This window comes from Neopsephotus bourkii, unplaced genomic scaffold (genome assembly GCF_033783945.1).
Source record: "Neopsephotus bourkii isolate Nb327-2 ecotype Australia unplaced genomic scaffold, CSIRO-AGI_Nbou_v1 NB_947, whole genome shotgun sequence".
Taxonomy (NCBI): domain Eukaryota; kingdom Metazoa; phylum Chordata; class Aves; order Psittaciformes; family Psittacidae; genus Neopsephotus; species Neopsephotus bourkii.
In genome coordinates, this window is record NW_026901441.1 from 1,857,504 (window position 1) to 1,884,530 (window position 27,027).

General features: G+C 39.0%; 1 protein-coding gene across 11 annotated transcripts in view; it reads right to left on the reverse strand.

Moving 5' to 3' along the window:
• COL19A1 (collagen type XIX alpha 1 chain) overlaps nt 1–27,027 on the reverse strand; it is a 184,504-nt gene that overhangs the window by 90,903 nt on the left and 66,574 nt on the right. For 10 of the 11 annotated variants that reach the window (XM_061358584.1, XM_061358576.1, XM_061358581.1 and 7 more), the window contains one exon: nt 7,207–7,260. The exons of the other annotated variant lie outside the window; for it this stretch is intronic. In XM_061358584.1, the coding sequence (XP_061214568.1) occupies nt 7,207–7,260 (54 nt within the window). The remainder of the gene's footprint in view (nt 1–7,206; nt 7,261–27,027) is intronic. 11 annotated transcript variants of the gene reach the window in all.

Sequence of the window (27,027 nt, forward strand, 5' to 3'; positions counted from 1 at the left end):
CAGGTTCATCAAGGGATGTGATTTTATATGTGTCATGTATATCTCAGCATTACTGGCACAAAAGGTGATGGGTTTTCTATTTGACTTTTCCCTTTAAGCCAGGACCAATCTAATACAATGCTTGCTCTGCTCTGGAGCTCCATTGTGAAATAAAAAGAACTTTATTTAGTAATGTGATAAGTATGTTCCTCACCAAGCTGGAGAACATTTTATTCATTCAAAAGAAGTACCAGGTATAAACAGAACCAGAAAACAAAAGTTTTTCGCTTCCTGTGTTTTCAGTCATTTGGAAAAGATCAGAGAGGTCAAACATTTTTAGTGAGAAAAGGGAACAAAGCAACACAGAGTCACAGAACAGTTTGGGTTACAAGGGACCTTCAATGGTCACCTAGTCCTGCCCCCCTGCAATAAGCAGGGACATCTTGAGCTAGATCATGTTGCCCAGAGCCACATCCAGCCTGGCCTTAAATATCACCAGAGATGGTGTACCCACCACCACTCTGGGCAACCTGTGCCAGTGTTTCACCACCCTCACTGTAAAGAAGTTTTTCCTCACATCCAGTCCTAATCGCTGTTTAAAACCATCACCCCTTGTCCCCTAAGTCAATTCATCAACATGATAATCCACAAACTGATGCTACCATCATCTCAGTCTGCAAAAATAGTACCAAAATAACTGAATTGTCAACCTTGCATGAAATTATCAGTAAGCCAACTCCTTCTGGAATTCAGGAACATTAGAAAAATTGTTGAGCGCTACCACCAAGTAAAACATGCTCTTTGTGCCCTAGTGCTTTACTTGATAAATTCTGACTTAACCTGTTCTAGCAGACTCACTGAGGCCTGAGAAAAGCATATCATACACTGAAAATGTTTTCAGAGAGAAAAAGCTGTAGACAGTGCTTATACATCATCACAGGAAAGAGATCAATCAGGTAAAATGTACTGGCAACTGATATCAAATGTTCTTCCCAGTGAAAATTTCAAAGATCAGCTGAAGCCCAACCAGAAGACTCCAGGAGCTCCGGCAGCAGCCAAGTGTTGACCACCATTTATGTGTCACACACTATGCTACATTCATGCAGCAATGAAAAATGCTGTAAGATTACCATAATCTTCTGAGGAGAACAGGTTTTTCACTCTAAAAGATATCTGTTTGGAAAAAACTTCATTCAGCATTTACAGTTCCATGGCCTGCATTAGAAAATCTGGTTCAATCTCACATCAGGTTAAAATCTCCTAGAACAATACAAATTATCTAAGGTACTGGAAATACAGTAAACAGTCCAACACACTAACCAACAATGTGCAACCAAATTACGATAGACTGAATCAACAATCTCTACTGAGTAACAAAACTTGGAAATACTCTGATGAGTAAGACAACAGAACTACACTTGATCCACAGAGCAGCCTTAAAATCTAAATTTAAACAGCTTCAGAGTCAGCTGTACAATACCGAGCTGTATACATTGGGATACTTCTTTTAATTTAGCAATGTATTTTCAAGGCTCCAAACAATATACTATTATTCAGTTTGTGTCATGTACTTTCACATATTGCCATTGCTCGATTCTTGTTAATATCATTCAAAACTTCAAATTACTATATTATTAGAATTTTCTGGATCCTGAGCAATGCCTACTATCCCCACTATTCCTAACAGAATCCTCAAGCTCCAGATATAATTACATTTCCCAACTTCATATTTTGAAGCAACAGGACTCTTGCCTTCCTATCCAAATATTTCCTTACAATGCCAAGAGATACTAAGAGAGTCCTAAGAGAATTCTAAGAGAGTTTGGGATTAGGACAGGTGTCTTGGTTTAAACCTAGCCAGACAGCTTGTTCACTCACTCCCCCCCCTTCTTGCCCTCCCCCTACTCCTGGAGGGACAAGAGAGGAGAATCGAAAAGAATGCAACTCCCACGGGTTGTGATAAGAACAGTTTAGTAACTAAGGTATAACACAAATCACTACGGCTACTACCAATAATAATAATGATAAAGGAAATAACAAGGGAAGAGAATACAACACCTCCCTCCCCCCAGCCCAATCAAGCACCGACCCATATCTCACCCAACCCCGCAGTCCACCTAGCCCTTCCAGGTAACTCTCCGTTACCTCCTGGGCATGACGTGCTGTGGTATGGAATACCTCTTTGGTCAGTTTGGGTCAGGTGTCCTGTCTCTGCTTCCTCCCGGCTTCCCCTCCTCCCTGGCAGAGCAAAGTCCTTGGCCAAACCAAAACATCATTGTTTTCAGCTCTATTCCCAGGCCAAAAGTCAAAACACAGCACTGTACCAGCTACCAAGAAAGAGGAAAATGACTGCTACTGCTAAACCCAGGACAGACAGGCCATGAGGGTGTGAAGGTAAATAACTGTTACTGTCTTATCGAGACATTTGATCCCTTTAAAAATGTTTGTGCTTCCGCTTGTTTTCCCACAAGCAGAAAAATTTGAAGGTCTGGTATGTATTCTGTCTTTCCGTTTGAAACCCGTCTGTTTTTCCATTGCTCACTTAACTTCAGAGGTCCATCTTTTGGCATCAGGTATGTAAAGTGTAACAACATCTTATGTAGGAAAGTTTTTTAACTTTCACTTAGGCCTTTCAAAGCAGGAGGAAAAAAATAATTAGTGAATCACATAGTTTAAGAGTTTATATGCTAGACTTTAATTCCAGGACACTTTTTAAACTTCTTCCTACAATTTTTATGAAAGACATTATTCTTCCCCTAAATATGCATGGCATGTGTTGATATATATGACAATTTTTTTTTTATTTTCACCTCCTTTTGCTGATGGATTTCATTTACGTCAGCAAAACAGTGGTTGGACTGATCAAGTCAACGACATAACTCCAAAAGGAGTCTAAAATTTTCAATGACAAAGATTTTTCTTTCTAACTCAGTTCAACTGACAAGCATATGAATATAACATAGATCTTACTCCACAGACAGTTTCATGGATATTTGTATTGCAAATTTGTCCTTATTCCATATGGGACATGATCATAGACAGGTAGAATCAACTAGGCTGGAAAACACCTCTAAGATATCAAGTCCAACCATAAACCCAACGACTGCCAAGCCCACCACTAAACCATGTCACTAAGGGCAAAATGATCTCCCCTCGTGGCTGTCCCTCATGATCTCCACTCAGAGTCACCCTCATCTACGCTCCACAGTGGCCTACTTTATATAGCTGACACCCCTCATCTACTCACAGAGCCCACAGCCACCCCTGTTCTCCCCTCACCTTCATGGCCACCCCTCCTCTCCCGTCACAACTACCCCTCATGAGCACCCCTCACAAACTCCCCTCACACCTGCCTCTCATGAACTCTCCTTACACCTGCCCCTCACGAGCTTCCCTCATGAGCTTCCCTCATGAACTTCCCTCATGAACATCCCTCATGACTGCCCCTCACAAACTCCTCTCATGAACTCTCCTTACGCCTGCCCCTCATGAGTTCTCCTCACAAGCTCCCCTCACAACTGTCCCTCTCAACTGCCTCTCATGCCTACCTCTCACAAGCTCCCCTAATGACTGCCCCTCATTAGCTCTCCTCACAAGCTCCTCTCGTGACTGTCCCTCACACCTGCTCCTCATTGAGCACCCCTCATGACTGCCCCTCACAACCTCCCCTAACAGCTGCCCCTGTAGGCTGCTCCTCACCCTTCATGGACATCCCTCCACTCCCCTCATGATCTTCCCTATCCAATAGTCAAAACCTTACTTATCTCACTACTTGTAATGAGGGACTGAGTGGCCCACAATTAAGCCATTCCACTTGATGCCTACTCATTCAAATTGAGCAAATGACTAGTTTGCCCTCTCCAAAGTGTGTATGTCAGTTGACTTGATGGAGAATAAACTGTATTTATGGGGATTTCTTTCAGGCACTGTATCTGTGAAGAGCCACTTGTTACAGCAATACAAATGATAGCATTATAAATGTCAAGTGGCTAAAAAAGTCTTAAGGGATAAACCAGAGATACTACTCAAACAAACTCACTGCTCATATTATACAGGCAAATACCTGCTTACGGATGTAATGTGAACACATACCACAGGAGGACTACATTAGCAATATATTATGTTATTTATAACCACTCCTTAAGAGCTAAAAACAATGGCAATCCCATTACTAGTATTTATAGTAAGCATTCATGCTGTCAGATGGATTTTGAATAATATCCCAGACTGGGACATGACATTGTAGATTTTGGCACAGATTCCTGGAGTGATAAACTGGGAGATGTGCAGAGCAGTTAAATATATTCACAGTTCCTACATCGAAACCTGGTTCTCAATGAGATTAACTGGCTCAGTTAGCACAACCACTGAGGGATAAGGGAATTAAGCTTTTTAGATGTCTCTTCATCATTACAGAAAATCTAGTTGCCAAATCAGATCTGGTTTCCCCTCTGCCATGTTACTTTATTTCAGCAAGAACTTTTTGTACAGCTAGGAAAACGCAAGTGGTAACAGCAAGCAAAATTGTTCTGTGACACCTACTTTGGTGATTTTGATTAAAATAAATTCCAATCTGCTTCTACCACTTGTGCAAGATAAAATGTTCAGTCATCATTTTCAAGTTCTTCACTTGAGAGTATGGAAGCCCTTACTCCTCCAGGCAGAGACAACAGCTGCCAGCAGCCAGTACCACTAGCTTTAAGTGTTTTCAGGCATTCTTTGTGCAGCACTGCAGATTACACCCATGTAAGTAGATTAACTTGATTATTTCAGAAATATCGGATGTTACATTTCTTCATGCGGAATGAGTTTGAGAGACACTGATAGCAACCAAGAGTCAATGACACGCAGTCCTTTAAAAATGACTGGCATCTCCACGCAGTGATAACTGAATCCAAAGCATTTTATGTAAGTGTGGTTGTTAAAATGGAAGTGTGGATTCAAACAATATTACATTGCCTTGAAAAATTTTACTTCCAAAATATTTTAATGAGAGTTCCCATTATGATAATCTACCATTTGTTGACACATTACAATAGTTCAGTAAGTATTTAAAAATATAGAGGTCCAATATTTCACTCTTTCACAGTGCCACTATGTAAAACATGTTCTAGAGTTCACCAGATACTTGGTATACCTTACTCTTCCTAAAAGGTTTATGGAACAAGATCCCATGTAGTAAAAGAGATCGTGTAAGACCAACACAGAAATGTCCCCAGAGCTATGGAAAGGAACACAGATGTATTTTTTCCATGCTGTCAGCATATATGTATGAGTGATTGAAGTATACGGTTCACCTTTACAGACAGGCAGGCTACAAGAGAATACCTCTCTGAATACCTAAACGTAGTTTCAGCTCAGTACATAATATATGTTTTCATATGGAGGAAATCAGCTATTAGTCAAAAATAGCCCAATAGCATTAAATTATAACAAATTACAATAGGAAAAATATTTTCATGTTTACAGTGCACATAGAAACCCAATCACATAAAAAGTGTCATAATTACGTAGTCTGTTTTTACTGTATTTTCAGTAGACCCAGCTAGACTGTCATAGCATTTTTTGGGTCAAATGCTGACCCTTTTACTCTTTTGGCAAAGTTGCTTAAAAAAAGCTTTGCTGCATGTTTTTTTTTTTTTTTTCCAAATCCTGTATCTGTATCCCTGTCCTAATGCCAGTCATTCCCCACACAATTTGGACAGTCAAGTTCAAATACCTCTGAGATGCTTTCTGCCTTCAACTGTGATGATTTGCAATAGGAGACCCAACAGTATCCTGAATTAAAACCTTAACCCAGGTTGACCCCCACCTAGGTCAAGGAGAAGGCAGGAAGGAAAGGCGGGGATAAAGAAAACTGCTGGCTTGCTTTACAAATCTTTTTTTACGAATTTTTTAATCTTGCTGTTGATTCAGGCTAGTTGGCCATTTTTGTATTGCATTGAAAATAAAAACTTGAATTTCTGCTTTCTCACCTTGTTTTAATATACAAAAAAATACTTTAAATTTAAAAATAAATTAGACAAAAGCAAGGTGTATCACTGGGCATGTCTATAGTGTTAGCTTAGGTTCAAGCTAGAATGTGAACTCAATGAGCAGGACTATCCAGTACTTTTAGACACAGATTCATGCTCCACCTCAGGCCAGACTAATTAACTAAGTAGGCAGTGAATTTTTAACTCAAAATCTCTGTTATGAGCCACATGGCACAGTGAGTGACTGCCCCAGTTTTGATTGGGATAGAATTAATTTTCTTCCCAGAAGCTGGTATAGTGCTGTGTTTTTGATTTGGTATGAGAACAAGGCTGATAACACACTGATGTTTTAGTTGTTGCTAAGTAGCACTTTAAATCAAGTACTTTACAGGTTCCCATGTTCTGTAGGAACAAGAGGAGGGGCACAAGAATTCAGGAGGGAGCACAGCCAGGATAGTTGATCCAAACTAGCGAAAGGGATATTCCATACCATAACACATCATGCCCAGTATGATGCCCAGCATGATACCCAGCTGAGGGGAGTTGCCTGAACACTGCTCCAGGTTGAGTTGAGTATCGGTCAGTGGTTGTGAGAAATCGTATTGTTATTCACTTGTGTTTCTTGGGGTTTATTTACCTCTCTTTTCACTTTCATTGCAATTACTCTTATTACTATTATTATATTTTAGTTTATTTTAATAATTAAGCTGCTCCTATCTCAACCTACAAGTTTAACTTTTTTCTGATTGTCCCCATCCTACAGGATTGCAGGGTTGGAGTGAGCGAGTGAGCGAGCTGGGGCTAAACCACAACAGTGACCGATGGAGCTCACCCAGGAATGGCTAGCAGACTTTATGTTTTGTTTTTCAGAAACCAAGGCTCCAGGCCTAGCTATACCCTTCCTCCAGAAATACTCTCTTTTCCAGCAGATTAGCCAACCAGGAATGATTCTCATCTATACTATGTTGCTTTAATCCCCACACTTGTTTCAGTTTTGCTCAGGAGCCCTCAGCCCTCAGAAATATCATGGAACCTACCACACCCTTACCCACAGCTCCTCTGTCCAACCTGGAGTCCTAAGTACACCTATCTCACCTGAATGAATCTTTTTCTTACCCCATCATCTTGTGGATGTTACCTCTCCTGGCATATACATTTTCAAAATCCATCCTGACACAAATTCTAAATTTCACTGCTTAACCACCCCTCCCAAAAGTTTGTAAGTTGACTGTTTCATTATCATTCAGTTTACCTCTCTTCCATGAATGCCTTCTGGTCCTGGTTCTCCTTTATCTCCTTTTTCACCCTAAAAGAATGAACATATATTTTATTTCATATAGAAGACAAATAATAACCCATGATGTTTTTAACAGGAAAAATATTTTAAGATTCTTGTCTGTTCTACATGAAGTGCTACATATACATTGCTGACTGCCCAAGTAAAAGTATTTCTTACATTCCAGCAGAAATTCTTTCCAAATAAATGCCTCTGAAAAATGTTTAGCACTCTGAGAGCTACAGTTCTCTGTACTTCACAGCCCCACTGAACGCCCACAAAGACACAGCACAGAAAAACATTCTTGGGCCTCACAGAGCTCCAAGAACATGGTGGGGAAAAAGAAATTTACACTTGGGAACAGTTTTGCTTTTGAAAATCTTAACATTGACATAAGATTAATTGTTCATTCTGAGGCTGTTTTTTAATCATTAATTCTTGATATATCTTTTAACAAAACTGTTCTCAGTATGATAATTTGTCTTTGACCCATACTGGTGTATGGTTCACAGATCACATCTGTAAAATGGAAACAATTTTTGTTCTGAAAATTTTCTCACAAGTATGAATATGAACAAGATGAGGAATAGAAAGAAAAAAATGGTGGGAAGTATCCTTCAGAAGCAACTATACAGGCTGGTTCCTGTGTTTGCTCATGAAACACTGACTACAAAACGCAATATTCTTTCTAGGATACATGGAGGGATTCAGTTCTGTGTTATCTCTGACTTCCATGCTATTCTAGTCAACACATATTTCATCAGAGCAAACAAAATGCACTTGCTTAAGAAGCATAATTTAAGGAGAACTTCTTCCAGAACCAACAAGTCCAAAATGCTTTATAATTGTATCTCTGTTACTAGACTGAACTTTTCCAAATCATAAAAGTAACTTAATTCTGATAAAAGCACAAGGACTGACTTTGGAAGTAGAATCAAAGCTCTTCATATCAACAAAAGAAAGCAAACAGCCCTGCACTGCATTTCCATTGTCTCCAGAGGACTACATTTGTCTGAGCAGAATCTATTCATTATGTCAGCATCATCTTCATAATTCCGTTAGGTAAATGGTATTGAACTGAGATCATTCAGTTAACTCCATTTGTGACACAGCCATGATTCAGATCTATTCCTCCAGTGGCAACGACAGAGGGCATTTCATCTAATAATTAGTTTTGCAAAATGAGTTTGTATGAGCTTTCTCAAACAACCGAAGCCTACCAACAAATTAGCAACAGCAAACTGTGAATTTAATAATTCCATGTACAAGATGGCTTTGCTAGTTCATTGTTTCCAGTTTAATACATCTTGTTGATAAGAAAATAAATGCTACACATTAACGTGAATTATACTGTTAAGATTTTTCCTTATGTATTGCCTGTCTTGCTTATCAAAAAGAAGCTCAAAACAAACAAACAATCAAACCCTTCAAAAGACTCAAAAAAAAATCAAAACCAAAACAGAAATGTATGCATTTACTGCAAAGTTTAAATGACACCACATAGTTATAAGAATTTAACACTGCTTATTTTAGTGTGCTTTAATTATAAAAACCTCTTTTTTTTTAATGGATTAAGACATTGGTTGAGACAGTAATTTTCTTTCACCTTCTTTTTCTTTCCAGTTTAAAAAAAGAACAAATGAAGTCCCAAACTTACGTTCTTTTTAAATAGCTCAATTAAACTTTTAGATTAAATTGCAAAAACGGGATTTTACTTTTCATCACTGTGACCCACTGGACATTTACTACTGCTTTCAGGATCTTTCAACCAGTTTTAGATACACTTCTAGAATCTTGCAACAGCTACAAAGGTACAGTTGAATATTTGACATACTATCTTCTTATCCAAATACACTTAGAGAACATTTAAAAATCGTTCTAATGATACAGGTCTACTTCAGAAGTAGTATCATCCTGAACGTAAAAGTATCATGTCATAATTTGCTACGCAACATCTACATTTATATAAAAACCTAAGTAGAGAGCCTAAGGCAGAAGATGATCCTTTCCTCACTTGTGCTTATCATTTGCCTTAATGTTAGATGAGCAGCATGCATAGAAGACTTGAATTTAAGAGGCTTGTCAATTTCTCAGACAAAATGATAAAAAGCACCCTCTGGTAACGAGCTTCAGACCTCTGCAGAGTCCCAAGAACTATGGGCATTCTGCCAGGTATGGGATTTTACTATGAATATATTCTGATTTTTTAATGGAGTAAATGATTTGTTCTTGCCAAGCCTGTTGTATGGAATGTCCATGTCCTCTATGACGCCAGAGTTCAAACAAAACAGAGGTCCAATTTTTACAATTTATTCTCATGAGAACTGAGCCAAGTCACACTCATTTCTGCCTTTGTGGAGTACACTATACAGCATAATTAACAGCTTCAAATCTAGCCAATTTGCAGAATTGATGAAGCCACTTTCCAGTGTAGAGGCTTTTAATAATCAACATTGTGGCGTACTGCATAGATTAACAAAAAAGAGAGAAAAATGTGTTAATGACGTTTTATATCTAATGTTCCTGCCTGCTTGTACTATATTCAGATGAGACAGTTAAAGATTATTTATTACAAAAAGAGGATGACAAAAGTCTGAAAGTGCCTTGCTGTGATTATTTGTTAACTAAAACTAATCCAACATAAACTGAATGATTTGTATTTCTTTGGGTGCATTCTGCTTTCAATTGCCCAAGAGGAACAAGCTGATGGGATTGCCCAGTATAACCCCTGGGAGGGATTCAGTCTGCTATGTGTAATAGCAGATACGCTGAATTCAGTGGTAATTGAATTCCTTAATTAAACTGAATCCTTAATTAGAGCCAGGGCTTCATGCATGGCCTCTGCAAGATGAGAGAACCAGCCTCCAACTCACTTGTCCACTTTAAGGCTGCCTCATTATCCTTGCATGCTATTTCCTGCTTATTTTAAAAGCTCAGTGTGGATACCTTATAAATTTTAACTCCTGAAATTCCACAATTTTACCCTACATATCTTTAAGATAGCTATGAGATTATTCTTTTAAAAATACTCTTCTGTGTTTTGCTACAGCTCTGTCTCAGCAGAATACTCTAAGTGAATTTGCTTTTCTTGCAACCATTTCTCTACAGCTTCTTTTAAATTGAACCCAGCTTATAGCAATTCCTACTGAGTTTTCCAAAATAAGTTATGAATTTAAAAATCAGCATCTCCAGTGTAAAAAACTTCTATAGTTCTTTTTGGTTTTGCTTATAGATGTCTGGAGAGCTGGGGTTATGAAGGGTTCCATTCTAATAATATTCTTATTGACTGACTTGTAACCCTTTGCCGAATGTGGGATAGTATACTTCAGGAAGGCAGCAATACTCAGAGCAAAGTACCTCAGGGCTGCTGAGAAACTATACCATTTAAAATGAGTGGAAATCAAGGCAGACTAAAGATTTTGTCTTAGTTCAGACTGGGAGGAAATATGTGAGGAAACAGAAGAGTGACACAAAAAGCTTACTTTCTAACAGGCTGTAACCCTGCACCACATAAGACTATCCTAACTAACCTAGACTAACTAACCTAGCCTAACCTATACAGGGTCAGAAACAGACAGCATGAAACATTGCAGAAATATACTTCTATTTCTAGTAAACTAAAATCAATAGTGATGACCTGGAAGAACATCACCATGAAGCCTGTGTCTTCCCAAACCCGACTATTTAGGATACTCAGACACAGCAAGAAAGCAAAGATCACAAAGCCTTCTAGTCACCAGGAATGCAGAAAGCTCAGTAGATACACCTAGCAAGAATTTGTGACCAAAACCTTCTGATTCCAAACTGTGCCATCGCCATCGTGCAAGAGCCCCACATGACAGGTGTTATGCCTGACCAAGCCAGATAGCATGTCAGGAGAAAGATCTTTCCTTCCTGCTTCACTTACATAGACTGAGCAATTCTGAAGATGTTTATATCAGCTAACTACTGATTAGTGTCAATGCATCATGTTTCTAAGTTAGCTCCAAACATTTCTTAGCCAGAGAGCCTAGGCAAAGGCAAACTACAGCCTCAAATGAGTCCAAAACTGTCGGCACAGAATGAGAATGGTATGAAGCCAGACCAGCCCATGGCTCCAAAACTGCACTGATTAATTGCCTTTTTCTGTCAGCAGGAACAAGGCAGCCATCCATATTTATTCTTCAGAGAAAAATCTTAAAAAGCAAAATTACATTGACCAGTCAGAACAGTAATTTTAAAAATATAAATAAATCAAGTCCAATAAATGTTACAGTGTAGTGCTCTCCAAATGGAGAAATCAAATGCACAAACCCCAAATAATCCTTGTAGCACTCTGAAGAAAAGGATCTGAGGATTATCATGGATCCCATAGTGAGTGTGAGTCTGTAAAGCAAAGCTATTTTTAAAAGGCTAACCCCCAATCTCCATTTGCCAAATGCAAACTGAAGTTCTGTTTCACCTGCCAATGTTAAGAACAATGAAAAACCGCATCTAGTTCAGAGAACCATAGTTTTCATGGAACTTCATCAACTTTTAGGTATCTGTCTCCAAACTGGAATGATAGGGAGTTTGAAAAAAGCAGTTAGGAGGAAAGAAGGAACATGTCCCACTGATATGGGAAAGAACACTATGAATGGGACAGTAAGTTTTCCATAACAATAATAGAAATAACGAATTTAATTTGTACCCAAAAAGATTCAGGGGATGGGAGTAGGAGGAGATGGAGAACTGGGGTTAAAAGGGCAGAAAAATAGTGCAACAATCTATTTAAGAATAGAGTGAAATTGCCTTAACTGTAGAATTTGCTGGAGAGTTCTCTAGATAGACTTGGTAATACACATATCTTTATGTGGTGAGGGAGATATAACCCTGTGCACTCGTCTAGGATAACAGCTCCTGTAGACTGGTCCTTGGTTCTGCTATGACTGCTCTCTCTTGGAAAATGTGACAAAGTCAGATGTTAAAATAGTTTTAACTTTTCTTAGAATGATGTCCTTGTTGAGTAATAATTACAGTATTTGTGTTAGGCACATAGAACCATAGAATAGTTAGGCTTGGAAAGGGCCTTAAGATTATCAAGTTCCAACTCCCCTGACATCTGATGCCCCTGACATCTCACACTAGACCATGTAACCCAAGGCTTTATCGAACCTGGCCTTGAATACTGCCAGGGATGGAGCATTTACCACATGTCTTAAGGAGTCAAAACTCTCTCATTAATAAATTCTCTTTTTTTCATGAAGGCTTTGAAAGACAAATAAACATTGATTCAAATGCCAGCAATGTAAAGGATAACAAAATGACTGAGCTGTTTATACTGTCACTGTGCCACTACCACCAAGCACAGTGATTGAATGGTATCCGTTCAGAGATAAAGAATTGCAAAATAAAAATTAAACCAAACAACACAGAAAAAAATGGAGTGGACAGTTAAATGCATTCTGAAAAGTTAGCAGCTCCTTTAGATTGAAGGTCTTTATCCATATTTGATCAAGTCACGTAGCTTAGGTGTACTTTTGCATTCTTCACAAAAGCTAGATTTTTACATTGCAACGTCTACAAACATGGATTTCTAAAACAGTCATTCAGCCTGGAGGAGTCTCTAGGAGACCTTCTAAGAGTACCTAAGGGGGCCTACAAGAAAGCCAGAGAAGGACTGTTTACAAGGGTAGGTAGTGACAGGACAAGGAGGAATGGCTTTAAGCTGAAACAGGGTATATTTAGATCAGATATTAGGAATAAATTCATCCCTATAAGGATGGCGAGGCACTGGAGCAGGTTGCCCAGAGAAGCTGTGGCTGCCCCATCCCTGGCAGTGCTCAAGGCCAGGTTGGACGGAGCTTTGAGCAACCTGGTCTAGGGGAAGGTGTCCCTCCCTTGTCAGGGGAATTAGAACTAGATGACCTTTTAAGTCCCTTCCAACCCAAACCATTCTGTGATTCTATGAATTCTATGGCATCCTGACAAGTAACAAAGTGCCATGAGTTATGTATGGCCTTATTGAAATATTTTCTTTTGTAGCCTACGGAACTATGATCTACTTGAGAAATAAGCCTTCAAAAAACTCAAATTCTATTTTTTCACATCTAGAAAAAGCCACAGTGAAGCTACCAGCAATGCCTTATTGAAAACACAAATGAACAGTCCTTTGATCTCTTAGCATGTTCCTCACAGATCTCTGAATCTTACCTTGGTCCTTACTTTCAACATAACCCTATCTTGTGGAAATCTGTTTAACATTCTCTGATTCTGACCAGAGAGAGTAGTTAAGATCATTTATGAAATATTAAAAAACATTAAATATACTGTGATAAGCAAAAAAAAGGTATATATATGTAGAATAGTACATACTGTACGTTTTCATCTAATACGCTTGTTAGGGTAAAAAACCATAAAGACACAACCTTATCCATTTGAATGGTAGTTGACAGCCAGCACAAGAAGAAAAATTACTCAGATATTGGGTATTGGGTAACTTCTGCATGCTACAATTTATCAAGACTAACCATGATCTAACATTTAGCTTTGTTATTCAATAAAAAAATACCTCAAAGGAATGCACTCAGGTTTAAGAGGCTCACATTGCCTTGGCTTTTTGCCCCATGAAATTTTGCTGTTGTGGTTTGCAGACTTTGCCCTGTAAGTTATCCTGCCATGGCTCATCCGCAATCACCTTTTCATCTTTTTTTTTTTTTTTTTTTCCTTCAAACCTTTCAATAGTACAGAGAAAAAACCCAAACAAAATCAATATTCACAACTCTGCTCTTTTTGATAGTCTTCTGATCATATATTCCCAGACTTAAATGGAAAGAAAATTCTTAACCCAAGATTAAACTTTTAATCATACAAATAAGAACAATAATATACTCTGAAGCATGAGCTAGCTGAAAGCAGAGTTTCAGTGTTCTAGATAATATGTATTCTTAATATCCACTTGAATATATTAACACTCTCTTCAGTGAAAGTACAATCAGTAAGGCAAAATATCCTCATAAGGATAAGTCACTAAGGTTATCCGTGGTGATCTTCATTTGCAAATGCTACTTGGCATTTACATGCAGATGCTTTAGTGGATGCAAATAGGCTCCTAAAATAACTCAAAGCTTCCCCCAAAAATATTATGTTTATTTTGAGAAATTTCATAGCATCATAGAATCATAGAACAGTTAGGGTTGGAAACGACCTTAAGATCATGAAGTTCCAACCCCCCTGCCACGGGCAGGGACAACTCACACTAAAATATCTCATCCAAGGCTTTGTCCAACCTGGCTTTTAACACTGCCAGGGATGGCGCATTCACAACCTACCTGGACAACCTATTCCAGTGCCTCACCACCCTAACAGGAAAGAATTTCCTCCTTATATCCACCCTAAACTTCCCCTGTTTAAGTTTTAACCAGTTAGCCCTTGTCTTATCACTACAGTCCCTAATGAAGAGTCCCTCCCCAGCATCCCTGTAGGCCCCCTTCAGATACTGGAAGGCTGCTATGAGGTCTCCACGCAGCCTTCTCTTCTCCAGGCTGAACAGCCCCAGCTTTCTCAGCTGATCTTCATACAGGAGGTGCTCCAGTCCCCTGATCATTCTCGTGGCCCTCCTCTGGACTTGTTCTAACAGTTTCAGGTTCCTTTAATGTTGAGGACACCAGAACTGCACACAATACTCCAGGTGAGGTCTCAAAAGAGCAGAGTAGAGGGGCAGGATCACCTCCTGGTCATGCTCCTTTTGATGCAGCCCACGATATGGTTGGCTTTCTTGGCTGCAAGCACACACTGCCGGCTCATGTTCATTTTCTCATCAACCAGCACCCCCAAGTCCTTCTCTGCAGGGCTGCTCTGAATCTCTTCTCTGCCCAGCTTGTAGCTGTGCCTGGGATTGCTCCGACCCAGGTGTAGGACCTTGCACTTGGCAGAGTTAAACTTCATGAGGTTGGCATCAGCCCACCTCACAAGCGTGTCGAGGTCCCTCTGGATGGCATTCCTTCTCTCCAATGTATCTACCGAACCACACAGCTTGGTGTCATTGGCAAACTTGCTGAGGGCGCACTCAATCCCACTGTCCATGTCAGTGACAAAGATGTTGAACAAGATCGGTCCCAACACCGATCCCTGAGGGACACCACTCATTACTGGTCTCCAGCTGGACATTGAGCCACTGACCACAACTCTTTGCGTGCAGCCAGTTCTTTATCCACCGAGTGGTCCATCTATCAAATTGATGTCTCTCCAATTTAGAGACAAGGATGTCGTGTAGGATAGTATCAAACGCTTTGCATAAGTCCAGGTAGATGACATCAACTGCTCTGCCCCTGTCCATCAGTTCCATAGCCCCCATTATAGAAGGCCACCAAATTGGTCAGGCAGGATTTCCCCTTAGTGAAGCCACGCTGGCTGTCACCAAGCACCTTGTTGTTTTTCATGTGCCTTAGCATGCTTCCCAGGAGAATCTGCTCCAATATTTTGCCAGGCACAGAGGTGGGACTGACTGGTCTGTAATTCCCTGAGTCATCCATTTTCCCCTTCTTGAAAATGGGGGTTATATTTCCTTTTTTCCAGTCGTCAGGAACTTCACCTGACTGCCATGATTTTTCAAATATGATGGCCAGTGGGTTAGCAACTTCATTTGCCAGCTCCTTCAGGACCCGCGGATGGATTTCTTCAGGTCCCATGGACTTGTGCACGTTCAGGTTTTTAAGATGGTCTCGAACCAACTCCTCTCCTACAGTGGGCCCAAGGTCTCCATTCTCACAGTCCCTGCGTCTACCTTCCAAGACTTGGGTGGTGCGGTCAGAGCCTTTTCCAGTGAAGACAGAGACAAAGAAGTCATTCAGAACCTCAGCCTTCTCCAAATCCTGTGTAGCTAGTTCTCCCAAGAGCTGAGGGGGCCTACGTTGTCCTTAGTCTGTCTTTTAATCGCTACATACCTATAGAATCCCTTCCTGTTATCCTTAACATCCCTAGCCAAGTTTAATTCTAACTGGGCCTTAGCTTTCCTAACCTGGTCCCTAGCTTCCCGGACAATATCCCTGTACTCTTCCCAGGCCGCCTGTCCTTGCTTCCGCCTTTTATAACCTCTTTTTTCATTTGAGTTTTCCTCAGGAGCTCCTTATCCATCCATGGAGGTCTCCTGGTCCTCCTGCTGCACTTCCTTCTAGTTGGGATGCAACACTCCTGAGCTTGTAGCAGGTGATCCTTGAATATCAACCAAGAGTCTTGGCAGCCCCTGCCCTCTAGGGCTATATCCCATGGAATCTTACTAAGCAGGCTCCTGAAGAGGCCGAAATCTGCTCTCTTGAAGTCCAGGGCAGTGAGCTTGCTGCACTCTCTTCTCACTGTCCTGAGGATTTCAAATTCGACCATCTCGTGGTTGCTGCATCCAAGGCTGCCCTGAAGTGTTACATTTCCAACCAGCCCTTCCCTGTTGGTGAGCACGAGGTCAAGCATGGCACCTCTCCTTGTCAGCTCCTCTATTACCTGCAGAAGGAAGTTGTCTTCCACACAGTTGAGGAACCTCCTGGATTGCTTGTGCCGGGCCGTACCGTCATTCCAACACATGTCAGGGTGATTGAAGTCCCCCATGAGGACAATGGCCTGCGAGTGTGAGGCTTTTCCTATCTGTCTATAGAGTGCTTCATCTACAAATTCCTCTTGGTCAGGCAGTCTGTAACAGATCCCCACAGTAAAGTCTCCCATTGCTGTTTTCCCTTTAACCCTGACCCACAAACTCTCTGTTAACTGGTCACCTGTCCCCAGACAGAGTTCCATACTCTCCAGCCTATCCCTAACATAAAGGGCAACTCCCGCTCCCCGCCTGCCGGGCCTCTACAGAAAGAAATCATAACATATATTTTAAAGATTCTAAGAAAGCCATCATGAATAGTAATGGATATAATATTCTTTACTCAGTCTACAATATATTCTATACATGGTATGTCAAGTCAGCTTAAAAATTGGTGTACTGCACATCATTTATTGTGCTATACTTCTCAAAATCCAAAAGCAAAAGTCTTTCCGAACTATGAACCATCTTAAATCTTTTATTTTAATTGTAATATCTTTGGGATGAGAGAAATGGTCTGCTTGTCTTTGTACTGTGCCTAAGACAAGAATATCATAACACATTTTGACTTGCACAAATACTTGAGCTTTTACAGAACTTTGCTCTTACATCACTCACAAACAACACTAATAGTTGAACTTGATGCCAAGTCTCCGGCACCAAATTCCATGATATATCTTCAGTATCTATCAATAGGTTAAAATCTAAAGAAGAAAAAAGCTGTCTCATTTAATGAGCACATTATTTCTCCCTTTCTTAAGTAAATACTACAAATGGATTTGACTTTCAGCTACAATTGTTTAAAATTCTATCTGTCTTTCAATGGGGAGGTTTCTGTTTATACTGGCTTTAGTGTTAGTGTTGAATGAAGATTTTTCCGTAGGAGGAATAAACGACTTTCTTTTCAAGGCTGGTCTCCTAAGGCAACCTAAAGCAAATCTGTTCTTGTCAGCAGCTGACAAATAGGATTGCTTTCACAGAACGTACTATTTTTTAGACCATGCTTTCGTGGTTTTGGCAGGCTAGTGCTATGGTTATTTAGACCCTAAAAGATGTTCTGCAGATGGCTAAAGCAACATCAAGTGTTTGCGCAAGCTGATGGACTGCTGTGTCTTTTCTGCAAAGGCCACACCTCTAGCTTTATTTCTGTCACATAACAACCAAAATAATGTCATTTATTATTATGACAACTATTACCTGTACTCATCAGGCCCACACAGACAGCAGCACCAGTAACCTCTAGCTTCTTAGACCACATTAGGTAGGTTATTAAGGCCATGAAAATACATACTTTAGACAGGAAACTGGGGTTTTAATAAAGCCCTCATGAAGCCTGGTACAACATAAAGGTGTGATATGTTCAGTTTTCTGATGGATATTTATCAAAGGAGTAGACTTGGTCTGCTTTCAAACTACGCACACCTTGCTCAGTCAGATTTCACTAAGGCCAGTCCATAACACAGCTAGAAAAGAAGGAAATGGTTGACTTTTGCATAAAACTTAGTAATTATAGATTTCAAGCCAGAAATTTTCTTTTTCAAGATGATGAAAACCCACTTCCCTGGCAACTGTTCATACAACCAGCCCATAGTGTACCATGCATGAAAACAATTGTCGTATTTTGATTCTAGCTGGATGTCTGTGCAGTGAAGTGTAAAAAAAATCAACAGTTCTAATAAATAAATAATAAAATACAATAATATAAAATAAATACCTAAATAAATAGGTGAAAGAACATTCTGCAGCCTGCTGAAGGGAAGAAAGCATCCTTAGAAAGGACATCCTGGGAAATATGAGCTGTAGGTACTGGTTGGCTATTGATAACATAAGTAACTTTAAGTTAACAGTGGCCTTCAGGGAGTACATAAAACTCATAAAAGGGTACAGGACAAAACTTTATCTGTGCACAACATACATTGGCCTCACCCTGCAGGGAAGATCAACAATATGCTCTCTGCAGACATCTAAGACAGCTCCATTTACTGTCGTACATACTGTGCAGCACAACAGAAGAGGATCTATGGAGCAAATGATGCAGCGTACTAGATGTTCACCGTATAGTTGTTGGAGTTATTCCAAACCTACCTTGCAGTAATTTTAGTCTGCTTTTATGAACTCAAGAGCCATTAGCAATTGCAACACCTTAGGCATGTTCCTGGAGTACAAGGTTTAGTTTAAGGGAATCATACTGTTCTTCTCCAGCCCCAAAAGACCTCTATATAGGACTGCAGCAACTTCTGGTTATTAAAATATGCCTATTTTGGAGTATCTTGGTTGCTGAAGAAAAGCCAGACAGCAGTCTGGAGAAACAGAATCTGCTGGGATATAACCCAGTAAACAGAGGCTTTTTTTGCTCAGAACAGTTCCCTGATTTATTTACTTTACTAGGCACAAAACAAACAGTTGCACAGGGACACTGGGGATAGGAAGAAGCATCTGGAAAAAGATGTTGAGGGAAGACTCTTTTTATCATTGACAGTATTACGCTAACAAGTATCAACTACTGTTAAGTGGAGGATAAAAAAAAAGTGCTTTGGAGAATTAAATACAGTTAAACACATATGCTGCTGACTTTTCAGTACTAACATCTACATCTGTCTTTGCTTCCCCCATTCACCACATAGCAAGTTTTAATTTTGGTATATTAATGAACAAAGGTGCTGTGTTCACCTGTTTTACAGTGACCAATATAAGTAGCTGCTTCATTGCTTCTTTCAACACACTGTTCATGAATTGTGATTCTTTTCCTAATTGCAAATAACTCTCACTCAAAATTGCAAGAGCCCATTTAGGAAGCCTACTGACTCAAACATGTTTTGTTGGGTTTTTTTGGATTTTGTTGGCTTTTTTGTTGTTGTTGTTGTTGTTTTTTGTTTGTTTGGGGTTCTTTGTATTTTTTTTTATTTTTTTTTAGAAAAAAAAGGAGGCTAGATTTAGGTTAAATATAAGGAAGAAGTTCTTTACTGTGAGGGTGGTGAAGCACTGGAATAGGTTGCCCAAGGATGTTGTGGATGCCCCATCCCTGGAAGTATCCCAGACAGGTTGAACAGGGCTTTGAGCAACCTGGTCTAGTGAAAGTTGTTCCAGCCTCTGGCTGTGGGGAAAGAATAAGGTGATCTAAAATTAAGGTCCCTTCCAATCCAAACTATTCCATGATTCTACGACTTCATCTGCAAATTTACTTGCTCGTATTCATGGCTGTTTTAGAAATATCACATGAAAGAATTTTTTAAGAAGTCTCACAATATAAGGTTAAAATATAAAAATTACAAGGCTGCATAAGTATATATGCAATTTATGCTAAATGATGTTTTCTTTTATTATTTTATTGGATTTTCCTATTGCCGCTTCTCATTAGGAACCTGTCAGTACTCTCTTTTTCATAAAGAATAATCCTTTGCAACAGTGCATACAACATAACCTGTTAGCAGCAGCTGCAGTGTGCTGATGGCCTCTTTGCTGTAGAGCCCTTCAGCTCAGCCTTAAAGCATATCTTTGCTCAGCAACTCCTAAGAAATACCTCCCATTTGAAAGAAAGGAGACTCACATGTCAAGACCTCTATTCAGTTCATTATGTTAAAGTTCATACACCACACCTGCCAGCGAGGATTCAGTCTATTGATGTAACTCCTTCTTTCTCCAGAGCCTTCTTTCTGGCTTAAAGTTCTTTGTAAAAGAAGTTTTTCTTCAATAACTGCATTGCAGTAAACCCAAACAATTAAGGCAGGATTGATGTAATTTAGGAATCTACTACTTGGTATGTTACTAAATATTTTTGTGATTGTATTATATTTCCCTGAAGGAAATAATGTATTCTAGTGCATCCATGAATATGTATGTAAACATACAAGGATATTAGTATAAATAGAATCGCTGTAAATGTGCACTTTCAACTGGAAACGGAGGAAATACACTCAGAGGTAAACCTATTACCAGATCTGGGATCAAGAGAAAATATCCCACCAAGACTACATGGTCACAAGACATGGGGAATTACAGCCAAATTAAATTACTTTAATTTTTAGTCCCAACTAACTATAAAACTGTATCAGTGATACAACCTGAAGTTATCCAGAACTCATGAGATCCATAAGGAGCTGAAGTATTCATAATATACTGGACCTACAATGCTTCTCACAGCACTTTCAGTTAAAGACAACTCTTTCCTCAAAGATTATGCAAAGATATTAGTGAAACATAAGCAGCCATTGGAAAAGTAAAATAGGCAAAGAGAACATAGATGCCAACACAGCAGGAAAGGTAACCTATGAGACAGAAAAAAGGGAAGAGAGAAGGCACAGATAAACAAGAGCAAGTTACAAAAATAGCAAACAGATTAAAACAACAACAAACAAACAAACAACTCAAAAAAAAAAAGAAAAAAAAAGAAAAAAAAGAAACAGGAATAAAAAACTAAGTTTGTACAAAAATGACTGGATGTTGAACTTCAGTCAGATCTGTTTCTCTGAGACTATTGTGTAGAAACATTCATAAGATGGGCTATTTCCAGGTCTCTCTCTAAACCAACTGAGGTCACATTTAGTTTGCAAATTAATTCTGCTCTGGCATTTCTTATCTTTTGATGTAGCAGCCATCTTTTAAAATTCAGTCTGTTCAGATTAATAAATGGCACACAACAAAAATCATCTGTCATAATGAATTATAAGACCTTTCAACAAATATAATCTGTGGAGTTATATGGGAGAATATTTTAATTCACAGCAATGAGCTTTATCACTTGAGCTATAAGACTAGGTAGCTACAGCAGAGAATGAGCTAAAAGCAGAGGCTGAGCATGAAACACCTGCCACCTCATCACAGATTACAAACAATTACCTAGCGAAGCTGACAAAAGCAAGGAAACAAGCAATTCTGTATTCTACTTTTGACTCCGGAAAGGAGTAAGAGATTACTTACAGACAATATTCAGACCATATACTTTCTGTAGGGCAGTGTAGTCAAATAGAAGAGCTAGGAAACACTAGAAATATTGGTTATATTCCCACGTTAGTACTGATGTACCCCACACTGGCTTCTGAATTACTATCAGTCTCTTCCATCCCTCTCACAAATACATACACATCTGCCACCGATTCTTCTTGTTTTGCCCAAGTAGCCTACTCAAGGTCCATGCCCATCTCTACCCTCTCTCCTGTACACAGGTACCCCAACCCAAGCCCCAGCAGCCACCCCACTGGTGATACACAACCCTCAGAGTGGTTAAATGGAAACTGGGACCTCAACATGTCTGTGTATAGAGGTTATGATGCTGTGTTCTCTACACCTGCCAGTGGATATTTCTCTGCTCCTCCAGAATATTTTCTAAGGTGCTAAATTTGCAAGCACTCTTTATAGATAAAAATTGTTACATTAATTTTAAATTAATTATCATTTATCAAAATTACCACTCAAAATGTTTACAACCTTAGATGTTTCTAAACTAGTATATCTTTTCTGTGCATCTGCAGTAGTAGCAGTACCCAGGCATCCATCTCTGGATATATCTTCACAGAAATCTCCAAAGTGGCACAGAAGTAACCGTTACTGGAACTGATACATCCAAACAACCTGGCACTCTGCTCATGCTCTTAAACCGTACATCTCAGAGTGCCCACTAATGAAGCTGCAATGCTGCTGATACCCCAGATAACTCATTTAGAATGAGCTTGCCTGTTTCTGAGCACCCTATTGCTTTCTTGCACAAAGTTCCACATCTGGGCCTGCCATGCAACAGGCTTCCTATGTTGTGGGAAGCAACTGGAATTTGGAAAGCTTTGTGAACTGAAGGAAATTGTACTCAATACCTGCAAGTGGCCATTTTCAGATTACACCAAATGCTGGGGGGGGAGATCAGACTGTAAAAGATACTGTTCTGATGCCAAAAAATAAGCACTTGTCAAATACTGTATTCCTAATCCAAGGCAGAAAGAGTTTGAGAGTTCACACCAGCACTTAGGTAGTGGCAAAGTCACTCCTCCACTAATCTTGTTCTCAGCAAGACATGAATTGTTTACTCTCAAACCTCATAAAGAAAACTATTTTCAGGTATGTAACTAAATCAGGTGATGATACCAAATTATACAGGATAAAATAGATGAGGATGACCTGTGACAAACTCAATATAGGCATGATAAGATGAAATGACATGGAAAAAGAAGGACAAATGAAGTTCAGTGTAGTTATATTTAAAATGATGAAAGCAGTAAAATCCTTATGCTTGAGATGCAGCCATAACATCTGTGAATACAATCACAGTTTCCTAAATGCAATGACTTGTAATGGTTTGAAAGGACCAACAGTGAGATCTCGAGGCCACACTCAAAGCTAATGAGAGGGTGAAAAGGAATTTCCATGTGAGAAGGTACTAGAAAGGCACACAGAACAAAGTGAAGAATTTCACTGTGATATGATATTCACTGAATATTCTCTACTGTGTTTAAACACTACAATAGAACTCAAAAACATCCAGAGGCAGCTAGTAAGGATGATCAAATATAGAACAGTTTACATAGTAAGAGATACTAAATAAGATGGCATTCTTCAATATGGAAGAGACAGATCAGGAATGCATGCAAGATGCTTATTGATTCTTGACTGATACTGAAAAGGAGAACAGAAATCTTCCAATAGAAGAAGCAGGGAACATCAAACCAAATTTAGAGGAAGCAGGTTCCAAGTAAACAAAAGGAAGTGGTTCTTCAAAACACAAAAGATAAACGGCATAATTCCTTGACACAGGATATTGCAGATGCCTAAAGTTTACATGAATTCAAGGGAACACTTCACTCACTAATGGTGGAAAAGTCCATTGAGGGCTACTAAATTCATTGAAAACATCTGGCTAAGATTGCAATCTCATAATTGGAGCCTGGAAGAGCACATGGGGAGAAGCACTGTACTTGCTCACTTTGTCCTTATGCTTTCCCATGGGCACCACTTCTGGCTGTCAGAAGCAGGATGCTGAGCATGATGAACCTTTAATCTGACCAAATGAGTATGTGCAAGTGAATTAAACAATGATAGATGTTGGAACCTGCAAGTTGGCCATCTACATTATTAAATTAATAGACCCCAGCTGTGAAGGTCTCTTGCAGACATTTCAGTGAATCTAATTAGCATTACCCCATATAATAGCCTAGAATAGGCTAGGGACTATTCCAAACATAGCTTACTGAATTTACTCTTCTAATTTTTTGTTCAGACTGAAGCATTTGTAGCAGAATTTACAGCTGACAAATAGAAGCACTGTAGTAATAGACAGGAGGGTTACCAACTGCCTATCTTGTAATTTTTTTTTGTAGTTTTAGTTATAGACCTTTGAGCCTCATTACTGTCATCTATCCATGAGTAATAGCTTCTATTTTTCTAGTAGATTGGAAGCTTCCCCAGTAAGTTGAGCTCTTACGTGGGCTGGTTTCACTACTGAGATTTATGGTACAGACATCAAAATATTAGAATGAGTAAATAATGACTAACTTCAATCAGCAACTTAGAAAGGAGATTCCTTTTCCTTTATTTATGCTCATTTAAGAAAAAAACATATTGAAGACTGTGAAATAAAAGACTGCACCTGGGGACACACTGGATGTTTATAGTCTTGTGTGTTCTGAATGGATAGAAGATGGACAGCGGGGTATTTTATCAGGTGTGATAGGATGAAGTACAAAATGCTGAACCTCCAGGAAATCTTCTTGACACTAAGGTCTATTTAGAAATTTCTTCTCAAGGAAACAGAGGAAGCCCTGTTTCCTGGAATAATTCAAATTGTACTTCACAAAATAGTAAATATATACAAAGAACATCCTGCGTTTAGAAGAAAATGAAGCAAATGACAATTTTTTCTACATTTATGCTGGACAAGCCCCAGACTCCTCCTCTCTTCTCACATGTATACACAGGCAAAAGCACGATCAAAATATACAAAAAGTAAAGATAAAAGGATGAAACTGGAAATAATGAATGACTATCACTACGGCTTTGCTCCCAAAGTTTCCCTTAGTCTAATACATCCATCTTTTTTATTTATATCATTTTACTGAGAAATATAAATCAAAGAATTACAGTGAAATAATAACTTCAGCAAAGATTGTTAACAAGCACATATCACAGTACATGTACTGCTACATAGCTCAGCTTCAATGACATCCTGTTTCAAAATCCTCTGTTTCAAGTGTGAGATGGGAAGGAAATATGCTTTATAAAGGAAAGCACCTAGTCAAGGAAAACTGCAGTTGAAGAGTCTCTCTCCAGAGAACAGCCATCCTTGTACTCTACCACTTGCAACTTTCGAGTCTTCAAAGACATCAGCTAGTAATGAGATTTAGTCTACATAACATCATACCTTACTTGCCTCTGAGCTAAAACAGAAACAGGGATTCAGCTAGGGGAACTGCCACAGTTCACATGAATGGAGCTGTGATCAGACAACCCAACAGATGCATGGCAATTTTAATAGTAATAAAATTTTTAGATTCTCCTTTTTTGGAACTTAAATTTTGAAGACACCCTTAGATTTCATTTATGTTGAACAATTTATTATGTAATAGGGTTTCAGTAATCCCAAGGTAAAATGAGTGAATGCATACACACCCATCATCCAAGCAACCATCTACAATGTAACCCAAACAAGCCTTCTACAAGAGTTTTTATGAGAAAGACTGCATCAGCTGACAGATGATTGGATATTTAAGTAAGGGCACTGGTCATCCCTAGATATGATGTTCCAAAACTAGAGTGTGTGAATGTATATATACATCTTAAAGAAATTTGTCTATAACATATGCTGGTGAACAATATTGGTCCATACTGTAAATTCAAATCCAACCCCTAACAACATTTAAACAAAACCTCAACCAAACAGAGAAAGACTACTATAGTTTTGTATTATTCTCCAGATTATAAATCCACATAAACCCACAGAAATCAGAAAAATATCACGTGCATGTTCACTGTTCCTAAAATTAAAGGATAACTAAGACTGGACATGACCTCAAATGGGGTCTCTAGTCCAACCTCATGCTCCAAGCAGTGTTCAGCTATGGGGTCAGGGCCAGGTTGTTTAGGGCTGGTCTTGAAAACCACAAGGAAAAGAGGATGCACAACCACACTGGGCAACCTATTCCAGAGCTTCACTGTCCTGCATCAGAAAAGTATTAACTAGGCATGAAAAAGAAAAAAAGGATATATGTTGAAAAAGAAACTGTCTTGCTGTTCTCTGTGCTTATCCAATTAGACATCAGTGTGATACCTTGCATAATTTTGATGCTGTTAACTGAAAATGGTAAAATCATCTAAGACAAATCTGATCATTTGCATGAAGCAAGCCTTTCTTTAGTTTTTCCCCTTTTCTGTAACTTGGATAAAAATTGCAGACCCCGGAAAAGAAAATTACCTGTACAACAATCAACAGTGTTAAAATTAAAAACCTTTTCCCAATGGCTACACAGCATTTTCCTTACTTCACTTTCAGCTCATTGCTTTGTACTCATTACAACAGACACAGCAAATATACCACTTTCTTCCTCTTTACAGCAGTGTTATGTATTTGACGACTGTTTACATATTTATTTTCAGCTGACTCTAAGTAATCTTTGTTCATACCATCCTTCCTCAAATGCTGTATGCCCCTGAGCACCAGCCATTCTCAGTGCTCTCAAAATGCTTTAAGTCGAAGCCTTACCAGTACCAAATAGGACTATTTGATCAGTGTTGCAGACAATATTTCACTTTAAAACATCCTCAAGTCTTTCATTTACAACTGCCTGACTGCATTTATGTGTGCTCAGCTTCTCCTCCAAACAATCCTCACGTTTTAATTTCTGAGTAGATACTATTTGATTTGGGGTTTTTTTGCAGCTCATTTTTTCTCCCCCACAGGTACCTCCTTGCACTTGTTACTTCTGCATTGGATTCTTTTTTTTTTTTTTTTTTCAGGCTACATTTCTGATTTGCCAAGAACATTCTGAATTTTAAAGCTTTCTTCTAGTTATCATCAGTCCTTCCCTCCTGCCTATAATTACAAAGTCTTATACTCATCCTTTCTATCCTATACCATAAAATTACAATTCTGAACAGATTACAATTAACTACAATTAGGTTGAGGATAGATCCATATGATAAAGTCTGACTTCCTGGCAGCAAACTAATGAAAACTGCTCTCAGCATATATTTTTTCAATCATGCTATTAAAGAGTAGACCAATGTTTTTGTTAGAGCTATTAGACTAACACATAAGACAATGTCATTACCTAAGTAACAAA